We start from the raw sequence: 20,474 nt of genomic DNA, 5'->3' as shown, positions 1-20,474 counted from the left end.
AAAAATTAAGAAATAGGAATCAGTTCATTATTTAATACTTGTTTGTTTGCTTGCTTGTTCATGTTCATAGTAGCTTTATTTGCAATAGTCAAAAAAATGGAACCAACATCAATGTCCATTAACAGGTGAATGAATAAACATTGTGGTATCTCCATACAATGGAAAACGGCAATTAAAAAAGTGAACCACTGACATATAAAACACCATGAATAAATCTCAAAAGGCATGCTGAGTGAATAAAGACAGAGAAAACACAGTCCTATTATATGCTTCTATATAACATTATAGGAAATGAAAATTAACATACAGTGACAGAAAGCAGACCCGTGTTTGCCCCTTGAAGAGTAGAGGGGCAGGTGGGAGGATTTCAAAGGACATGCTTTCTTGTTTAAATTCACTATACACATATGATACATAATTCATAATTTTACTACACTGAATACTAGGTCATATAATCATTTTAAAGAAATATTTGACTTTTTACTATGTGAAATATGTCAGCTGGTATAGTATGAGTAATTGCGTATGTTATTGTACACACACATAATAAAATCTGAGTGAACTTTAGTAAATGTGCAGGGTTTTTCTCTGCTAGTATGTTTCTTTAGATGGCTTCTTTCCCCATTCATTTACAATGTAATCTTGGCACTCACCCTGGTACTAGGAAGACTCCAGGCATCGCTGCCTCCAATTCTAACATCACTGTTGCTCTGCGGCTCATCCAGTAGCAGGTGTTGAGCATTGATATAAACAGAATTTTGTCTACCAAAGCCAAAATCCTCCCATTTCCAGTCTGCACTGGCCAAAGGAATGCTAATGCAAAACTTCCAAATATGAGTCTCAGGCATGACAGTTCATTATGCTACCTGCCAAGGCTACTGGCCCATGGAAACTCTTATTTTAAAAATTAAGGCAGAGTAAAACTTTCTGTCAAATATCTTGTGATTGTAGGTGACACACTCCAAGTTTTGAAGCTTTCTCTGGAATTACTAAATTGAGATTGTATTGCACTTAATTACTTAATAACATGTGTCTTTGAATATAGCAATTTACCTAATTATAACAGAACTGTTCACCATAAATCCCAAAATCCTTACGGGAGGGGGAGAAGTTAGGAAAGATAGTGGAAATTCTCAGTAAAACTTAGGTATTTTAATATTCTAAGTGAGTTGAAAAGATTAATGAATAGAATCCTTTGATTAAAGCATATGTATTAATAAGATTTTTTTCTTAATGACTGCTGATTTATTTAAAACAATTTAGGGGGCGCCTGGGTGGCTCAGTCGGTTAAGCTTTTGACTTCAACCGAGGTCATGATCTCACAGTTCATCGGTTCAAGCCCCAAGTCAGGCTCTGTGCTGACAGCTCAGAGCCTAGAGCCTGTCTTTGGATTCTATGTCTCCCTCTCTCTCTGACCCTCCCCAGCTTGGGCTGTCTCTCTCTGTCTCTCAAAAATAAATTAAAAAAAAAACACTAAAAATAAACAGTTTAGATTATGGGGCATCTGGATGGCTCGGTCAGTTAAGCATCTGACTTTTGATTTTGGCTCAGGTCATGATCTCACAGTTCTGAGTTTGAGACCCATGTTGGGCTCTATGCTGTCAGCAAGGAGCCTGCTTAGAATCCTTCCTCCCTCCCTTCCTCTCTCTCTCTCTCGCTCTTGCTCTCGCTCTCGTTCTCTCAACAATAAATAAACAAACAAATTTAAAACCTAAAAAATAATTTAGATTAAATGTTACATAATTTCAGAATGTTGAACTCACACAGCCTGTTTAAGACTTTTATGGGAAGGATGGGGGGACAAATCATTATAAACATTTGACAAGTTTAAAATACAGTTGTAAATACAACACAATTAAAAAGTAATCTTGGGGGGCACCTGGGTGGCTCAGTTGCTTAAGCATCCAACTTTGGCTCAGGTCATGATCTCGTGGTTTGTGGGTTCGAAGCCTGCATCAGGCTCTGTACTGATGTCTCAGAGCCTGGAGCCTGATTCAGATTCTGTGTCTCCCTCTCTCTCTACCCCTCCCATGCTCATGCTCTGTGTCTCTCTATCTCTCAATAATAAACAAACATTAAAAAAAATTTTTTAATAATCAGGAAAATTGAATTTGAACAAGTATTTTTTAACTTACTGTTAATTTTTTATTGTAAGTTAATTATTAAAAATTTTGTTTCTCTATCATTTTTTAAAAGACCAGTAATTTTATGTGTATATAAAAACTTTATTAACAGTTTTCAGTATACTTTTTCTTTTAATATATTGCTATAGTGGCACTCTTTTGATTATTCTATAGGGAATTTCATTTTCCCTTAAATCCAATCAACCTTCAAAATATACAAGATTTGCATGATTTTCTTCAGGTAGGGTAATATGCAAAATGATATCACATCAATCAATTTTGAATAATTATCTACATTATAGGTCTGTGGAGAAAAAAACAGGAACATGGATCATAATTCTTAACTGCTTTTGTATCCCCTTGGATGCTGTGGGAATAGCAATCTGTACTTAGAAAGAAATCATGTCTAACATGGAAGTTGGGTCCTCAAGCTAGTGCATTTCTGTTTTGGGTAGTTTTTTAAAATAGATATTCTGAAAAAATAGATAGGTTCTGTATACATTATAAAAAAAAAAACCTCCTTTAAAACATCACTATCCTGAATTAATAGAATAGTATGAGAAATCCCCAAGAGGACTAAAACTTAGGAAAGAGTGCTGTGGCAAGTGATGAAACCAGAAACCTAGAACTTTGAGACTTAGTAACAGGTTGCACAGGGAGCAATGGATGAGCCCTGATTCAAAGAAGAAAGCATAAAATTCTCATAGCATTAGAGACATGAATCAGCAGTTCAAAGTTCTCTCATAATAAGAAAATCATATACTGACAATGTTTAGGTTAAGAATAATTTGTATCTTTCAAAAATTATAATCATGTTCAAGTTCTCCCAGAGAACAGATCAAGAAGGAATACACTCTATCTTGTTTTATAAGGTTTGTATAATTTCAAACCAAAATCAGATAGAAATGATGTCAGAAAGGAACACTGTCTACCAACTTTACTTCTAAAAACAGACATGAAAATTGTAAATAAAATGTTGGCAAAATAAATTGCATAATAGCCAAAGCTGATAATGCATTCTACCAAGTGAGCTAATCTTAGGAATGCAAGTTTGAATGCTAAAAAACTGATTAATGTAATCCATCATACTAAAGGAAAGGATATAATATGATAGTCTTAATAAATGCATCAGAATTTATGATTAAATTTAATACTGATTCGTAAAACATCTTTTATCAAAATAAGAATGGTAGGAATATCTTTAACCTGATATTTGGAATATGAAATAGATGACTACTATCACGCCTTGTTAAATATTTTATTAAATATTTTCTGACGGTTTTAACCTGCATAGTAACAAAAAAAAAGGAAAAACATCTATAAGTGACTAGAAAGGAAGTAGCAATATGCTTATCACATATTTTTATGTAGAAAACTCAAGGAAAGTATAATTAATAAGGAAGTTTAGCAGGCTGATTTGATAGAAGAACAGAATAGAATTCTTTATAAGCATAATGCAGAAAAAATATTTTTATTTTAAAACATATTATGTTACCATTAACTGGTATTGGAAATATTAAGTACTTATTTTCATGTTATTATAAGGATGACATTGCTCTTCAACTTGATCTTTTTAGTCTTAGGGTAATTCCAGATACAGTCTTGATTAGGAAATTGATAAGCTCATTCCATTATTAATTTGGAAGAGAAAATGAAGATGTTCTTGAAGAAATAGGAGGACATGCCATTCGGAATTTTAACATGTATTAGGAAGTAAAAATAATTAAAATAGCATATTGTAATGGAGATGGATCAAAAAGACTAATGAAACTGATCGGGAAGCCCAGACAGACATACACATATATGGAAATTCATAAGTGACAGAAGTGCACGGTGGTGAAGAGGATACTAGAATGGTTATTCATATGGAAAGAAAGTGATACTGAATTCCCACTTCAAACGCCACCCCCAATACACATAAACACACTCCAGGTAAACATTGAAATGTTTAAAAACAAATTCCTTAAAACTTTAGGGAAAAAAATGAGATTAATTTTATTACCTTAGATTTAAGAAGGATTTCTTAAACATATCAAAAAATGTGCAAGCCATTGTTATATTAAAATTATATACATTGAAATTACGAACTTCTAGTGATCATAAGACAAGATATTAAAAATGAAAGAGAAGCCAAGAACTAGTAGAACATAAATGTCATCTCTGACCCAAAAGGGATTATCCCAAATATAGAAAAACTTCCATAAATATAGGCAAAATACACAGTCACAGCAAGGAAAAGGGAACATAGATAGCTAAATGATACATGGACAGATCATCACTAGTTATTATGGAAATGTAAATTAAAGCTACAGTGGGATACAATGTTATGCTCATTGGTTAGCAGAAATGTGATAGTCTAAAAACAGGACCACTTAAATAACGATGGTGGTATATAGAGCTTTGTAAAACTACATAGCATACCCTGCAACCCCAGAATGGTCCTTTTGAGTTAAACAAACAATGATATACAATTTTACACTCACCACATTGGCCAGATTATAAAATGAAGTACAATAAACGACAGCATTAAGTGTTGGTAAGGAATGGAGGAAACAGAGCTTTCATGCAGAGCAGGTAGGAATGCAATTAAAACCCTTTTAAAAGCATTTTTAGCACTTCTTACTAAGGATAGACTGGTATATACCTTCCTCGCCTAGAGAAATTTCTGCGTCTATCGGGAAATATGAACAAGAAAGTTATTTTGTTTTGTTTTGTTTCTGGTTGTTCTACTGTGCCTTTAGTAGAAGAAGACGGGGGGGGGGGGGGGGGGGAGGGGGGGGGGGGGGGGGGGGGGGAGAAGGGGAATCTCTTCTCAAGCCTTTCTCATTGACTGAACCTAAAACGGGATAGAAACCAGAAAGCTTGATAAAGGTTCATAAAGGTCAACCTTGGGGGAATCCAAAAAGGAGAGGGCAGATAGAGAAGCTGGGGGACAGGGGAAGAATCCTATAATCCAAGTGTTCATGGGAAAGTTTATTTACATTATCGAGCTCTGCAGATGTCTCATAGTTTTTGTTCATTTGTTTGTTTTGTTTTGAAGATTCTTCTGGGCCTGTTGTTATTTTCTAATTTTGTCTATTTGTTTTCTTCTTTTAAAAAGAAAATAGTTCACTTAATGATTTCTTATCTTCCTTTCTTCCTTGTATCATAATAACTTTCTTGCATTTATAATAGTGGAAAACTGGGAACAATTTTAAAATACTTATCTCAGGAAATGTATAAATAAATCAGGGAGAATCTCAGAAACCTAATAGTAAGTGAGAAAAAAAGTCACAAAAGAATATATATATTAACTATAATCACCATGCTGCTAAGAGACTAGATGTTAAATGTTCTCACTACAAAAACAAAATGATAGTTATGAGTTGTGTGGAAATGTTAGCCAACACTATGGTGGTAATCATTTTGCAGTAATAGGTATACCAAATTAATATGTTGTACACCTTAAATTTATACAGTGTTTATACCAATTATAACTCAATAAATCTGGATAAAATGGAAATATATAAATAAGATACCAACTATATAAAAAGGGATATTCAAAAAATAAGGGTTTAATAGTTAAGGTCATATATATACATATATGTTAAAATTATACAAAGAAGGCAATGAGATGCAACAAAAAGAAAAAAAATCAGATTTTTGGGGGGGTACCAATAAATAGAGTACCATAGGTGCTTCAATAATATCAGACATGTTATACCTCATAACCTGGGTTGTTCCTTCATTATACTTTATACTTTACATGTTATATGTTCTTTATATATTCAATTTTTTCATAATGAAAAAATGAAATTATAGTATGAAAAGTATATATTCTTTCAATTCAGAGTGAATTAGAGAATGTAGATATTTTCTCTTGAAAATTTTAGCTTAATACTGAATAATATTTAGAAATTCTCCAGCATTGAGACAAATTCCTAATTCTTCAGTTGACACCCTAAAGAAGTATTTGATTTGCTTTTCAAGGCCACCTTATATTACATATACATCTGAAAAATTTAATGTTTTTTGAGTTGCTTATCCCATAAAGCACTTTGGAATTGAGACCAACAAAACAAATAGCAGAATAAACATTTTACATACTCATGGATGAATTCATGCTCATCAGTTAACTGAGTAGAAGAAGAAGAAGAAGAACAACAACAACTATTGAAATTTCTCTTTTTTGGTTTATGTTGACTAATATACAGTCAAATGTGTATGAGTAAAATGTGTTGTGAAATTCTAACTATATTACAAAAAATGTTATTGAGGCATCTTTATAAATAACTTTATCCCTAAACTTGATTAAGTTTCAACTCAGTTCGTTTACCTGCCCTACTCCAAGTAGTGCAGAGAAAAGTACAGCAATAAAGAAAGAAGATGAGGATACAGACATCAGATAAAGCAACAAAGGAACAGGATAGAGAGATAGAGAGGTGGATGACGGAGTACGATATACCAACGGTCATCTCCCCACAAGTAACAATTAGCTATCCAAGAATTAAAATAGCTTTGGGAAGGGTCAAGAGTCCAATTAAAAACATATAGCAACACAATGGAGCCAAAATGGAGAATAACTTCAGAGAAAGGATTGGGATTGGCTTAGCTGAGACATCAAGAAATCCAGAAATGGTTAGGAACTAAGAAGAAAGGTAGAGGCCTTTCCTCTGTGGTTCCCAGTGGCCAGCTCTGTGGAGGACTCAAGCAGTCTTTGCCCGTGAGGACCTCAGGCACAGACTTTCCAAAGCTTTCATAATGGAAACCCCATAATGTTTGTTGGTACGGACTTCAGTGGCCTGATCCTCAGAAGACACCAGCAGCATTCACCCCTGAGGTAACCAAAAGCTATCACTGCCACATATTTCTAAGAAAGGGAGATGCTCCTCTGCCCCTCCTCCACAAAGGAGCTAATACTGCATAGGACCAGGGCTGCCACCATGGCCCAACCATGTATATTCCTCGACACTAGAGCCATACATAGTTGGTCTACATGCTCCCACAATTTAGACCTGGATATAGCTGTCACTTTGTATATTCCTGCAGCTCAGGCACTGAAGTCACTACTGCTGGGGCGCTTGCCAAAACTCTGGACCCGGGGAGCCACCACCGCTGTATGTGTCTACACTCTAGATCCTGGCTTTGTGATTGCTTTGGGAGTGTCTGTGCCTCAGATACCAATATCACCACCACTGCAAGGGTGCTGCAAGCTGACCAGGCACTAAGAGACATACCCTTGGCCACAATATCCCCCATGGGAGAAAAAGAAAGAGGAAGTTCCCAGAAGCCTTTGTTCTGACCCTAACAGCTCTCACTGCTACTGCCTCCACCCACAGTGTCCACCGCTGAGGACCTGTGCAATCTTATATTAGACAAAACAGACATGTCAAAAAGTGTATATAAATAGACAAAGGTCACTATATGATGGGTTTCAATTCATGAAGAGGATATAACAATTATATATACACCCAGCATTGGATTAAGCAAATGTTAACATACCTGAGTACAGAAATACATAGCAATGCAATAGTAATAGGAGACTTTAATACCCCTATTTAAATAATGGATATCTTATCCAGAAAGCAAATCAATACGGAAATGCTGGCTGTGAACTAACTTTAGACCAAATGGATCTCAAAGATGTTTACTGAACATTCCATCGAGCAGCAGCAGAATACTCATTCTTAAGCACACACAGAACATCCCCAGGATAGACTATATGTTAGGCTATAAAACAAGTCTTAACAAATCTAAGAAGTTTGAAATCATACCAGATGTTTTTTCTCACAATGATATTATGAAACTAAAATTCAATAACAGGAAATAAAAAAGATGGAAAATGAAAAAAAATAGAGATTAAACAACATACTCCTGAACAACTAATGTGTCATGGAAGAAATCAAAAACGAAATGAAGGGGCACCTGGGTGGCTCTGTCGATTAAGTGTCCAACTCTTGATTTCAGCTCAGGTCACAATCTCGCTATGTGTGAGATGGAGCCGCATGGCAGGCTTTGAGCTGGCAGTGCCGAGCCTGCTTGGGATTCTCTCTCTGTCTCTCTCTCTTTAAATAAATAAACTTTGAAAAATAAGGAAATAAAACATAAATATCCTGAGATAAGCAAAAATGGAAACAGAATTACCAAAATTTATGGGATGTAACAAAAACAGTTCCTTTAAAACATTTTTTTAACATTTACCTATTATTAAGAGACAGAGACAGAGCATGAGCATGAAAGGGTCAGAGAGAGGAGAAGACATAAAATCGGAAGCAGGCTCCAGACTCTGAGCTGTCAGCACAGAGCTCAACATGGGGCTTGAATTCACAAACCATGAGATCATGACCTGAGCTGAAGTCAGATGCTTAACTGACTGAGCCACCCAGGTGCCCCTCTAAAACAGTTCTAAGACGAAGTTTTTAGAGATAAATGTCTACATTAAGGTGGGGGGAAAGATTTCAAATGAACAACCTATCTTTATACCCCAAGAAATTAGGAAAAGAAGAACCAACCAATCTCAGGGTTAGCAGAAGGAAGGAAATAAAGATCAGAGCAGAAATAAGTGAAATGGACACTAGGAAAATAATAAAAAGATCAATGAAACTAAGATCTTTCTTTCTTTTTTAAGGTAAAATTGACAAACCTTTAGCTAGACTAAATAACACAAAAGGGAAAAAACTCAAAGTTAGAAATAAAAGTAGAGACATTTACTGAAACCACAGAAATACTAAGAAACATAAGAGGCTACTATGGGCAATCATATGCCAACAAATTGTACAATCTAAAAGAAATGGATAAATTCTTAGAAATACACAACCAACCCAAACTGAATCATGAAAAAATAGAAAATCTGAATTGATACATAAGTAGAAAGAAGATTGAATCAGTTATCAAAAAACCTCCAAACCAAGAAGACCTCAGTATCAGATGGATTTGCTGGTGAATACTTTCAGACATTTAAAGACAAGTTAATGCTAGACCTTCTCAAACTCTCCCAAAAAGTTGAAACTCAGTATCTGAGGGCAAATCATATCAAAGGTAGACAAGAATACTATAAGAAAAGAAAATTATAGGCTAATACCCTAATGAACCTACATATTAAAATCCTCACACAAGATACTAGCAAACAGAATTCAACAGTATGTTTAAAGGATCATAGACCACGATCAAGTGGGATTTATCTTGAGATTCAGGGATGGCTGAAAACATGCAAATCAATAAATTTGGTACATCATATAAACAGAATGAAAGATATAGATCTTTTGATCATCTCAAAAGATGCAGAAAACAAAATAGGACAAAATTCAAACATCCTTTCATTATACACACTTTCATTACATTATGTATGTAAGGAATACGTCAACATAATAAAGGCAAGACCACAGCTAACATTATACTTAACAATGAAGAGCTAAAAGCCTTTCCTCTAAAATTAGGAACAAGACAAAGATTCTCAATTTCTCCACTTCTATTTAATACATTGCTGGAAGTCCTAGTCAGAACAATCAGGCATGCATACATACATACATAACTTATTTATATTGGAAAGAAAGAAGTAAAATTGTGTTTACAGATGACATGATTATTTATACAGAAAACCTAAAAGCTTCCACAATGAACTGTTAGAACTAATAAATTCAGTTTAAGTTGCAGGATACAAAATCAGTATAAAAATCAGTTAGTTGCATTTCTACACGGTAGTGAAAAACTACATAAAAAAGAAATTAAAACAATATTATTGATAATAGCACTAAAATAATAAAATAATAGGGATAAATTAAATCAATGAAGTAAAAAGACATATATTGAAAACCATAAGACATTGGTGAAAAAAATGGGAAAAAAGAAACAAATAAAATGGAAGGATATCTCATGTTCTTAGATTAGAAGGATTAATATTGTTAAAATGAACATACTACCCAAAGTAATCTACAGATCCTTTGCAATCCCTATCAAAATTCCAATGTCATTTTCCACAGAAAAAGAACAACCCTGAAACTTATACTGAAGCACAAAAGCCCCTGAGTAGCCAAAACTATCTTGAAAAAGAACAAATCTGAGCGCATCACATTTTTTAATTTAAAACTATAGTAATCAAAATATTATGGCATAAAAGCTGATCATTAAAAAAGTGATCTTTTTAAGCAAAAATAGCCAAGGGGCACCTGGTTGGCTTCATCGGTTAAAGCATCTGACTCTTGATTTTGATTCAGGTCACGATCTCACTGTTTGTGAGTTCGAGTCCCATGACCGGCTCCACATTGACCGTGCAGAGCCTGCCTGGGATGCTCTTTCTCCCTCTGTTCACCCCTACCCCACTCCCGTGTGCTCACATACACTCTCTCTCAAAAATAAATAAACTTTTAAAAAAAATGACAGATGTAAGAGATAGAATGGCCAAAAATAGATCAATGCAAGAGAATAGCATCCCCACAAATAAATCCATACGTATGTGATCAATTAATTTTTGACAAAGGAGCCAGGTTACACAATAGGGAAAGAATAATTTCTTCAATAAACAATGTTGAAAAAGTGGAATTCAGATGCAAAAGAATTAAATTGAACCCCTATATCTCACTATTCACAAAAATTAATTTGAAACAGATTAAAATCTTAAATCTAAAAATGAAACTGCAGTACTCCTAGAAGAAAACAAAAGGTATATTTCTTGATGTCGGTCCTTGCAATTTTTTTTGATACGACAACAAAAGCACAAGCAACAAAGCAAAAATGAACAAGTGAGACTACCTCAAGCTAAAAAGCTTCTACACAGCAAAGGAAACAACAAAATGAGAAGAGCCTGTGGAAGGAGCGAAAATATTTACACAACATATATTTGATAAGGGGTTCATATTTTATTTATCCCCATCACAGATCCTGACTAGTAATTAAGTTTTGCCTTCTCTTGTGGTATAGGACTTGGCTGAACCTCAGTCTAGCTCTTGGTAGAGCTATCTACCCAGTAGCCTTACCTATTTGTGATATAAAGTGAATGACACTGGGGGCACCTGGGTGGTTCGGTCAGATAAGTGTCCAACTTTGGCTCAGGTCATGATCTCATAGTTCATGAGTTCAAGCCCCATGTCAGGCTCTGTGCTGACAGCTCAGAGCCTAGGGCTCCCCTTCCTCTCTCTCTGCTCCTCCCCTGCTTGCTCACTCTCTCTCTCTCTCTCAAAAATAAAGTGAATGACAGAAATTTATACAATGCAGTAGCAAAAAATTATAAATAGTCCAATTTAAAAGTAGACAAAAGATCTGAATAGACCTTTCTCCAAAAAAAATATACAAATGACCAACAGATCCCAGAAAGTTGCTTAACTTCATTAATGATCAGGGAATACAAAGCAAAACCACAAGGAGATACCACCATACCCCTGTTAGGATGTCTGTTATTAAAAATTTAAAAAAAAACATGCTGGTGAGGATGTGAAGAAAATATAACCTATGTACAATGTTGGTGAGAATGTAAACTGGTACAGACATTATGGAAAACAGTATGGAAGTTCCTTATTAAAATTAGAACTGCCATAGGACCCAGTAATTCACTTCTGGGTATATATCCAAAGGAAATTATATAAGTATCTAGAAGAGATATTTGCATTCATGTTCATTGCAGCATTATTTATGATAGCCAAAGTACGAAAATAACCTCAGTGCTCATGTATGGATGAATGTAGAAAGAAAACGTGGGATCAGTGTGCAATAGAATATTATTCAACCTTAAAAAATGAGATAATGCTGTTTGTGACAACAGAGGTATTTCAGAGAATAAGTGCAATAAGAGACTAAGAAAAGCAGACACTGAGTCATATCACTCATGTGTGTAATCTAAAAAGCCAACTCACAGGGAGAGTATAGTCATAGTTGCCAGGGACCTGGATTGAGGGAAAGGAAGACATCTTACTCAAGGGGATACAAGCTTTCAGTTAGTTATAAGATGCATAATTTCTGATGATCTACTCTACAGCATGGTGAGTATTAATAATAATACTGCATTATGTACTTCAAATTTGCTAAGAGAGGAGATCCTAAATATTTCAACACAAAGGCCTGCCTGGGTGGCTCAGTTGGTTGAGTGTCTTACTTTGGCTCAGGTCATAGTCTTGTGGTTTGTGAGTTTGAGCCCCACCTTGGGCTTTCTGCTGCCAGTGCAGAGCCTGCTTCAGATCAAGTCCCCCCATCTCTCTGCCCCCCTTCTCCTTCTTTCTCTCTCAAAAATAAATAAACATAAAACTTTTTTTTAAATTTCAACATACAACACAAACACCCACACATAAAGGTAAATATTGAGATGATGGATGTGGTAATTTGTGATAATTTCATAAAGAACATGCATATTGAATCATACAGTACACTTTAAATATATAGAATTTAATTTGCCAATTATACAAAAAGCTGCTCCTGCCAAGCACGCACGCATGCACACACACACACACACACACACACACACACACACCAGAAGGCCGACCAGTATTACTCAGAATAAAAAGTGAAATTCTTTCAATCAACTCTTTCATAAAATTTACATGGCATTTATAATTAGTCAAACATCATATTAAGAAAAAATAGAAATAACCTTAGAAAACAATTGGGAAATTATTTATTATTGCATCTTCTTGAATAGACCATCTTTTAGCTATGTCAGCAGACTTACTTTTATGTCTCCAGTAATGCTTTTCTATATTATATATATATTTTTCCTGATATGCATGTTTTTTATTTCTTTTCCAGATGTCTTCCATTTGGGGGTTATTGAATTAGTAGAGTCCTAGATAAATCAAATATATGTGAGAAAAATAATGTGTAGGGAAAAAATAAAAACAGTTTTAAGTAATATCCCTTTAGGTAATGTTTTGGATAGCAGTAAAATTCTTATAAGAAGATATATTTTTGTCAAAAAGTAAAGTGGTCCCTTTGTATCTCAGTCCCAAACAAAACTTTATTGTATTATTATTTTTAAATTTCCCATTTCTGATTTTGTTCTAAGTTCTGCTGGTGTGTGTGTGTGTGTACGTGCATGTGTGCGTGAGTATGTGTCTACATTTACATAAATTGTCTGGCTTTTAAGATATCATAAGGAAAAATAGTTTCATTGGAATACAGAATAGATAAGGAATAAATATATAGACTATAGCAAGTATATGCAAAAATTAATTTCATATTGATTTGATAATCTGTAGTTGGTTTCAGCATGATGTACCAATTTTATTGCATATCATTGTGCTCAAAGTATTATGTAATTTGTATCAAAAGTGTTCTCTCTTGCTGGGAATGGCTAGCAAACTGAGCCAACCCTTGAAAGATTACCTTTGCTAAGAAAGAGCAGAGGCCTGGCGTCAGGATTCACAGAGGAAGACCCTGTTTGCCTCAAGCTTATTCTCATTTATTGTAGTGTCAGTCCAATCACAAATCTCAGTTGATTCATTGTGTAAAGAGGGGGTCAACATTTCAGGCATGCAAAAACAATGCTGACAATCCACCAGAGAATAATCAAATCAGAGATCTACAGCAAGGATCTATGTGTCCTATTGTTTTGCTAAACTTTGTATACAATGTATAGATAACGGAGTTCCCCTAGGACTACAGAAATGTCTGGGATAGCCCACCCAGGACCAGTCCCCAGTCTGGGTGGTTACACAGGCCTCCCACATTCCAAGAGATCCAAGCCCCTCCCAAGCTTAACTTCAGCCCACCAGAAATCTCCTTGTTACACTTTAGCTAGCCAAGCATTGCGTGTAATCTCCTCATCCTCAGTAATAACCCCAACATTCTCCAGATCATTTTAAATAGCAATAGCTGTATATTAATCATGTAATCATTCTATATATTGAATCGTATTAATTGCAATACAAAACTGTCTTCACCAGCACGACTCCTCATTTTGGAACTGAGTTTTAAATGGATTATATGTTGATGCCCACAGAAAGAACAGAACTAATAAAAGAACTAGTTGGCATTAATCAGTCTCTTCCTTGCAATCCCATAGTGCTTTATTAGTCCTTAATTTACGAACTTAATCCATTCTGCTTTGATTTAGTGTAATTTCTCTGCAAGCTCATCACCTTTACCAAACTGTGAGTTTCTTGTATAGTGTCCCGTCCTGTTCATCTTTCATATCCCTCATCTATTAATAGCTGCTCATATATTAAATGGTCATAACTCAAGAGAATATTTTTCCCTTTGTTTTAGAGTGTGCTTTTTAAATTTCTTTCAGAAATTTGGTACAACTGTATAAAAGTGAAGATGACACAGAAATTTCAAAGAAGATTAAGACTCACTGGACTTCTCTGGGCCTAGAAGATGTACAGTTTGTAAATTACTCTGTGCTGCTTAATCTGCCAGGCCCCTCTGCCAGCTCCGTGACTCTGAGCAGCAGTGGCCAGTGCTTTCATCCTAATGGCCAGCCTTGCAGCGAAGAAGCCAGAACACACAGCAGCCAAGATCTGCTTTACTCATATGCAGCCTATTCTGCCAAAGGAGCTCTCGAGGTAATATGACCATTTGTCTCTGTCATTTATACTGAAATGGAATTAGAAAACAACAGCTTTCATCTAAATTGAACTAACTGGCAAGATGCAACCTAAAAAAGTAACCATTAAAATGTTCTCAGTGTGGGGGTGCCAGGGAAGGGGAAGGAAGATTTGGATTGCCTGACCTTCTTCTTGTCTTATTTTGAAAGTGAAAACATGTTAGAAGAATTTAATTCAAAAGTGTTGAATGGGTGACTGAGTCATTCACATTTTGTTTAGTTGGTGTAGGACAAGTTCATTTTATTCTTTGGTTTTTGAAGAGGCAGATATTAATGGACTGATATACGGACAGAAAGAACAGAGGTGAAGGCAGTTGTGTTTGAGATTGGTGCACACACAAGACATGAAGTGGAAAATCGATGTGATTATTCACAGATTCAAGATTTGAGGTACAGCACTTCTGCTTTTTTAATGGAGAGCACAGGAGATAAGGAGCCAGATGGGGATTATCGCTTTACTTTTTCTGGCTTAGCCAGTTCTTTGGCCATGGGTGAGGTGCTTAGCTTCTAGGGTCACATGGACTAGTTTCAAATCTCAGTTCCTGTGGTGACTTACCCAGCTAGGGCTGAGTTCCCTCGTCTCTGTAATGGAGATAATAATAGTTGCACATTTATAAGGTTGTGAAAATTAAATTAGCTAATATATATAAATCTTAGAGGACAGAGCCTAGCCCATTGTGAGGACCATATATCAGCTAGATACAATATATATTTGGTTATGTCTCTTTTATGTAGGTAAATTTTCTATCTCCATGTAAAAAATACCATTTTTATAAGCACATTTTATTTCTTTTACAAAATTTTAGATTGCCTCATTTAAAACAAAGGAAAGAATACTATATTTCTGATTGTTATTAATCATTAGCACAGATTTTTAAGAATTTACCTTGTTAACTCTGATTAATATATTAAAATTTTAAATCATTTGAAGCTACTTTACAAATATATTCTTGTCTGGTTTTCTTTTTTTCCTTTCTTTGAGGAGGGTAGGCAGAGTGCATTTACTAGTGGTCCTACATTGTGATCTGTTATGTCATTCTCTGAATTTTAGCAGAAGGACCACATATAACCACCACCTTGGAGAGCCTTATCGTTAATTAAAAGTTAATATAATATAATTTCTGCAGTATTTCTAGTGTACAACCCAGGTCATTTTATTTGATTACTATATACTGTTTCTGAGCGACAATGATGGAAACTTACTGTGTGTTAGTGCAGAGAGGGAGGCCTGCCGGCACTCTTATGTTTGTTCAGAAGCTCTGGTCTCAAATCAGGATTCTTAAGTTACCTCACATAGTTTCTCCCAGACTCTCAAACCTTCTTCAGCCCCTCACATTTCCAGCTTCCTCTTTATTCCAGTTGATTCATCTCCTGCCTTAAAAAAAAAAAAGGTGTCCAACACACAGAACAACAAAAACCCAATAAGCTGGGGTGGAGTCACCCTCATCTATTTGCATTTCAATTTATTTATTGTTCTTTAACTTAGGTGAGGTGGAAAAGCCATGACATTACAACTTGTGTTTCTGTTTCCTCAGTATACGCCTCTAATAATCTGCTGTGCCCATTGGGTCCATTTTTTACATTCCCATGTAGCCATACCTCTGAGCGTTCTTCACATTTATCTTATCAGTTATAAATGTTTAAATTTTCCTTGTTTCATATTAAAGAAACCAAAGTCTATTATAGAATCGTGGAACTGCTTAAATGCCCATGAAGACATACATCATTTTGGGAATATTTCCATTATAAATGCTATAAAAATACCATTTTTTTAAAAAGAAGTATTGAGAAAGATTTAAAGAAGCTATTAAAAGGGAAAAATAAACTTAGCTATCATGTAGAAATATACTCTACGTATGAAATAAGGCCTAAATAAAAGGGAGTAGTGTTAGACAAACTGAAATGCAATTATGGACAAAACAAACACCTTGTATTTGAAGAAATTAACCATGCAAATTAGATGAAGACACTAACAATAACTATTTTTAGAATTATATTAATTCAAATGTATTATACTAAGTACATAATAATTTAAATATTATATCAATAAATTTATTGATGTTGATTTTTTAAAAACTCAAACTATATTAGCATTATGATTTTCAAATGCAAAGCAGTTTCTAGGTGACTCTTTTATATGCATATAGAATATTTGCATATATTTTATAGACATGTTTTAACAAGTGTATTATTGAAACTCACATATTCTAATTAATAGGATGTGGGTGATTTTCTGTATCTCTTCAGACTATTCCCTAATTAAAATCAAGCTTGAGAGGTTGTTGCTGATGATTCCAGCATACCTACTTTTTGATTTTGAGTACACCCGGTTTGCATGAATTTCTAACAGGCTGAGCCATTAACAACTTCTTAAATTATTCTAGTCTGAGTGCCAGCAAAGCTCCCCACTACTTTTGCTTTGACAAGGTTATTTGTAGAAGAGGAATGCCCCTTTTCTTTGAAGAGCTGTCATGTCCATTCATCATATGACCGTTTTGTATAAGCTTCCAATTTTTGCTTTCTGGTAACAGTCTAAACAGCGTTTGTGATATCTCAGATCTACCTCGAAAGCCTACTTAGCGCCAGCATGATGGATGGTGTACTTTGCAACTTCTTTGTAATTCATTGTGCACGAGAAAGGTGACATTGTTTACCCCATCATAATGACAGGTGGGTCAGTAAAGGGGTCCTAAGGAGAGTTGTCCTGTCAGATGCAAAATACATATTAAAATGGATACATAAATAATTTAGCATGAGTGAGGTTAGCTTCAGGGAATAAACAGTGATTTATATTTTTATTAAAAGATAAATATCAACTATAATATCATCATACTGTTAAAGACATTGGTAGTGAATGCTGACAATGTCTAGTCAGTTTTATAAATAGAATATATGGCTTTATGTAATCCCTGTGCAATTATTTCTTTTGTCCTTTGTGAAACCCACATAGCTGCAGAAAAGCAAAGGAAACAATTAATATTTAATATAGATTGGTAAGATTGGAGTCTACTGTGTTTATATTTTTGAAAAGAGGATTTGTTTTCATTTTAATATGGTTTATGGATTTGGGAATTTTCTTTCTGTCAAGTATTATTTTGTGTCTGGACATAAAAACAAAAAATGCAATTTTATGGAGAAACTTATTTTCAACACCTCATTAACTGTGCATAAGATAAATGGTCATCAACACATTTATCACTACCCCATTCCTCAGAGAGCCCACAGTAGCATCTTCCTCTCTAGCTGAACAACTGTGGGTCAGTCACTTTAGTTCTCTAAGCCTCAGTGTTCTCATCTGTATAAGGGGAATGGTACAGTACTTCCATTGGCCGTGGTAGGGAAGAAATGATATAAACCATGTCGTGCACATTGAGTGCACTTAGAAAGCACTCCATAAGTGTTAGCTATTATTATCACCTGGTATAAAATAAACACATTTAAATGGGAGAAATTAAAATATCTCTATATATCATGATCTGAAATTTTTATCATATTGTCTGAATGTAATCTTACAGTCATCAGTTTAATATGACAAATATTAATTATTAGGAAGGAAAATGCCTTGTTAAGTATGAATAAATAATAAAATATATATAATCACGTTTTTAATTTAAAACTAACCACTCAAAGAATCTAGGAGTAAATATTCTACTTTAAATCCAGAATGACAAATCATGTTAACTTGGGTCTGAAGAGCGTCGCTTATTTTCGTTTTGTAAAATATCAAGCCATAGTTTAACACATGAAATCTAAACACTGTATCAGGGGCACCTGGGTGGCTCAGTCTGTTAAGCATCTAACTTCGACTCAGGTCGGGATCTCACGGTTCCTGAGTTGGTGCTCCATGTCAGGCTCTGTGCCTGTCAGCTCAAGGCCTGCTTCAGTTCCTCTGTCCCCCACCCTCTCGGCCCCTCCCCAGCTCATCCTCCCTCTGGCTCTAGCTCTCACTATCTCTCAAAAATAAATAAACATTAAAAAATAAGCACTGTATCAAAGTGTATCATATTGTCTTAAAAAGAAAGCATGTAACGCCTGCATGGAATCCTTGGATTACTTAAAATCAGATGTTTGTTTTCTCATAGCTGGGAAAACTTTGTCTTTTTCTCTTATATTCTCAAACAAAGGCAAACTTATGGAGTATTTTGGCAAAAGGCAGATCTATATGCATTTGGCTGTGTGATTCCTGTTATAGATTTTAAAAATATCAGAAAGCTAAATAAAGGAGTAGAATGGAATTGCATTATTTAAATTTTTGTTGTCTGGGTGAGAGGATGAAGCTACTCTCTCACCAAGAGAAAAATGTGAGCATGCACAGGTTTTCAGTGTTGAAAATGACTTTGCATTTTATTTGTCCTTTTTCTTTTTCTTTTGTGGAATCCATCTTTTTGTCAACAATGCACAATTGTGAGATGAACGGCAGTGAGTGCGCTTTTATATAATGTTATTTTTCTTAAAATCTGCATAAAATTTCTTGACCGAATATCACCTTCTCTTTCTGGTTTCATGAGCTTTGTGTATTAACCAACTGAATTAACAAAACAATTCCATGATTGCTGCTTCTTTTTGTTTGTACATTATAACCATGGTGTTAGTTTCCACATATTTAAAGTATATGTTTTTGCCTATATTTAAAATTTAGACAGAGGGTGCCTGAGTGGCTTAGTTGGTTGAGCGTCCAACTGCAGCTCAGGTCATGATCAGGCGGTCTGTGAGTTCGAGCCCCACATGAGGCTCTGTGCTGACAGCTCAGAGCCTGGAGCCTGCTTCAGATTCTGTGTCTCCCTCTCTCTCTGCCCCTTCCCACTCGCACTTTGTCTCTCTCAAATAATAAATAAAAATAAAAATAAAATGTATTTATAAGCGTTTACAAACACAGAAGTGACTTATCACAACATGTTGTCTATACTTAAATGTTTGTTAGAGAGGTTATATCTTCTACCTGGGAAGGAGATCCAAAGCCTATTTTATGGAATAAAAGTTTTGAAACAAAGATAGCTGAATTCAGTTAAATGGTTAAAGTGCAATGAACTTTTTTCACTTTTCATTAACACAGATAATGGCATTTTTAGTGAGAATGTGTTTGACTACAAAGTTCTTATTTGACTAATGTTATTTCTAAAGTCTCTGAATCATCATAATTAAGAGTTATCTGACAGAAAATTCTAGGTTTGCATTTTCATTTTCATTTTGACATGATCTAAAGCATACCTCTTACCAAATTATTTGAAAACAACATTCTTAGCAAATTTAATTTGTATTTTAACTTCCATAAAAGTCTAGATTTAAATATGTAGCTTACATATAAAATTTACCTCACCTCAGTGGGTGCTGTAAATTCATTTTTTTCAGAACTAGAAAGATCTATGGAAAAGTTGATCCTTAAGTTTATGTATTATTTAAATATGCTAATTTAATTGATTTAAAAAGTTTTTTAACATATATTTATTTTTGAGAGAGGGGGAGAGGGAATGAGAGAGCACGAGTGGGGGAGGGGCAGAGACGGACAGACTGAGACAGAATTTGAAGCAGGCTCCAGGCACTGAACTGTCAGCACAAAGCCCAATGTGGAGCTCGGACCCGTGGACTGTGAGATCATGACCTGATCCAAAACTGGACACTTAACTGACTGAGCCACGCAGGTGCCCCTATCTAATTGATTTTTAAAAGAAGCAGAATCTTCCCTATTATTTTCATGGCCTCCAGGAAGAACTCTCTTGAATGAATTTGCAACTCCTTCAATATCCTTACCTTGATAAGTTGAGTATCATTTATTAAATAGAGTGCCCTGTGATTATTAATTTGTTTTTTCTTATATTTTAATTTGATAGTGAAAGATTAGATGA

At 34.9% G+C, this 20,474-nt stretch overlaps 1 protein-coding gene across 1 annotated transcript in view; it reads left to right on the top strand.

Annotated features, from left to right (window-relative positions):
* Positions 1-20,474, top strand: part of NAALADL2 (N-acetylated alpha-linked acidic dipeptidase like 2) — a 669,400-nt gene that overhangs the window by 125,116 nt on the left and 523,810 nt on the right. The window contains exon 3 of the mRNA XM_029938743.1: positions 14,317-14,590. Coding sequence (XP_029794603.1) covers positions 14,317-14,590 — 274 coding nt within the window. The remainder of the gene's footprint in view (positions 1-14,316; positions 14,591-20,474) is intronic.

Source organism: Suricata suricatta, chromosome 5 (genome assembly GCF_006229205.1).
Source record: "Suricata suricatta isolate VVHF042 chromosome 5, meerkat_22Aug2017_6uvM2_HiC, whole genome shotgun sequence".
In the NCBI taxonomy this organism is placed as follows: Eukaryota; Metazoa; Chordata; class Mammalia; order Carnivora; family Herpestidae; genus Suricata; species Suricata suricatta.
Note: the sequence above shows the minus strand (reverse complement) of the source record. Positions and strands in the feature narration are given on the sequence as shown.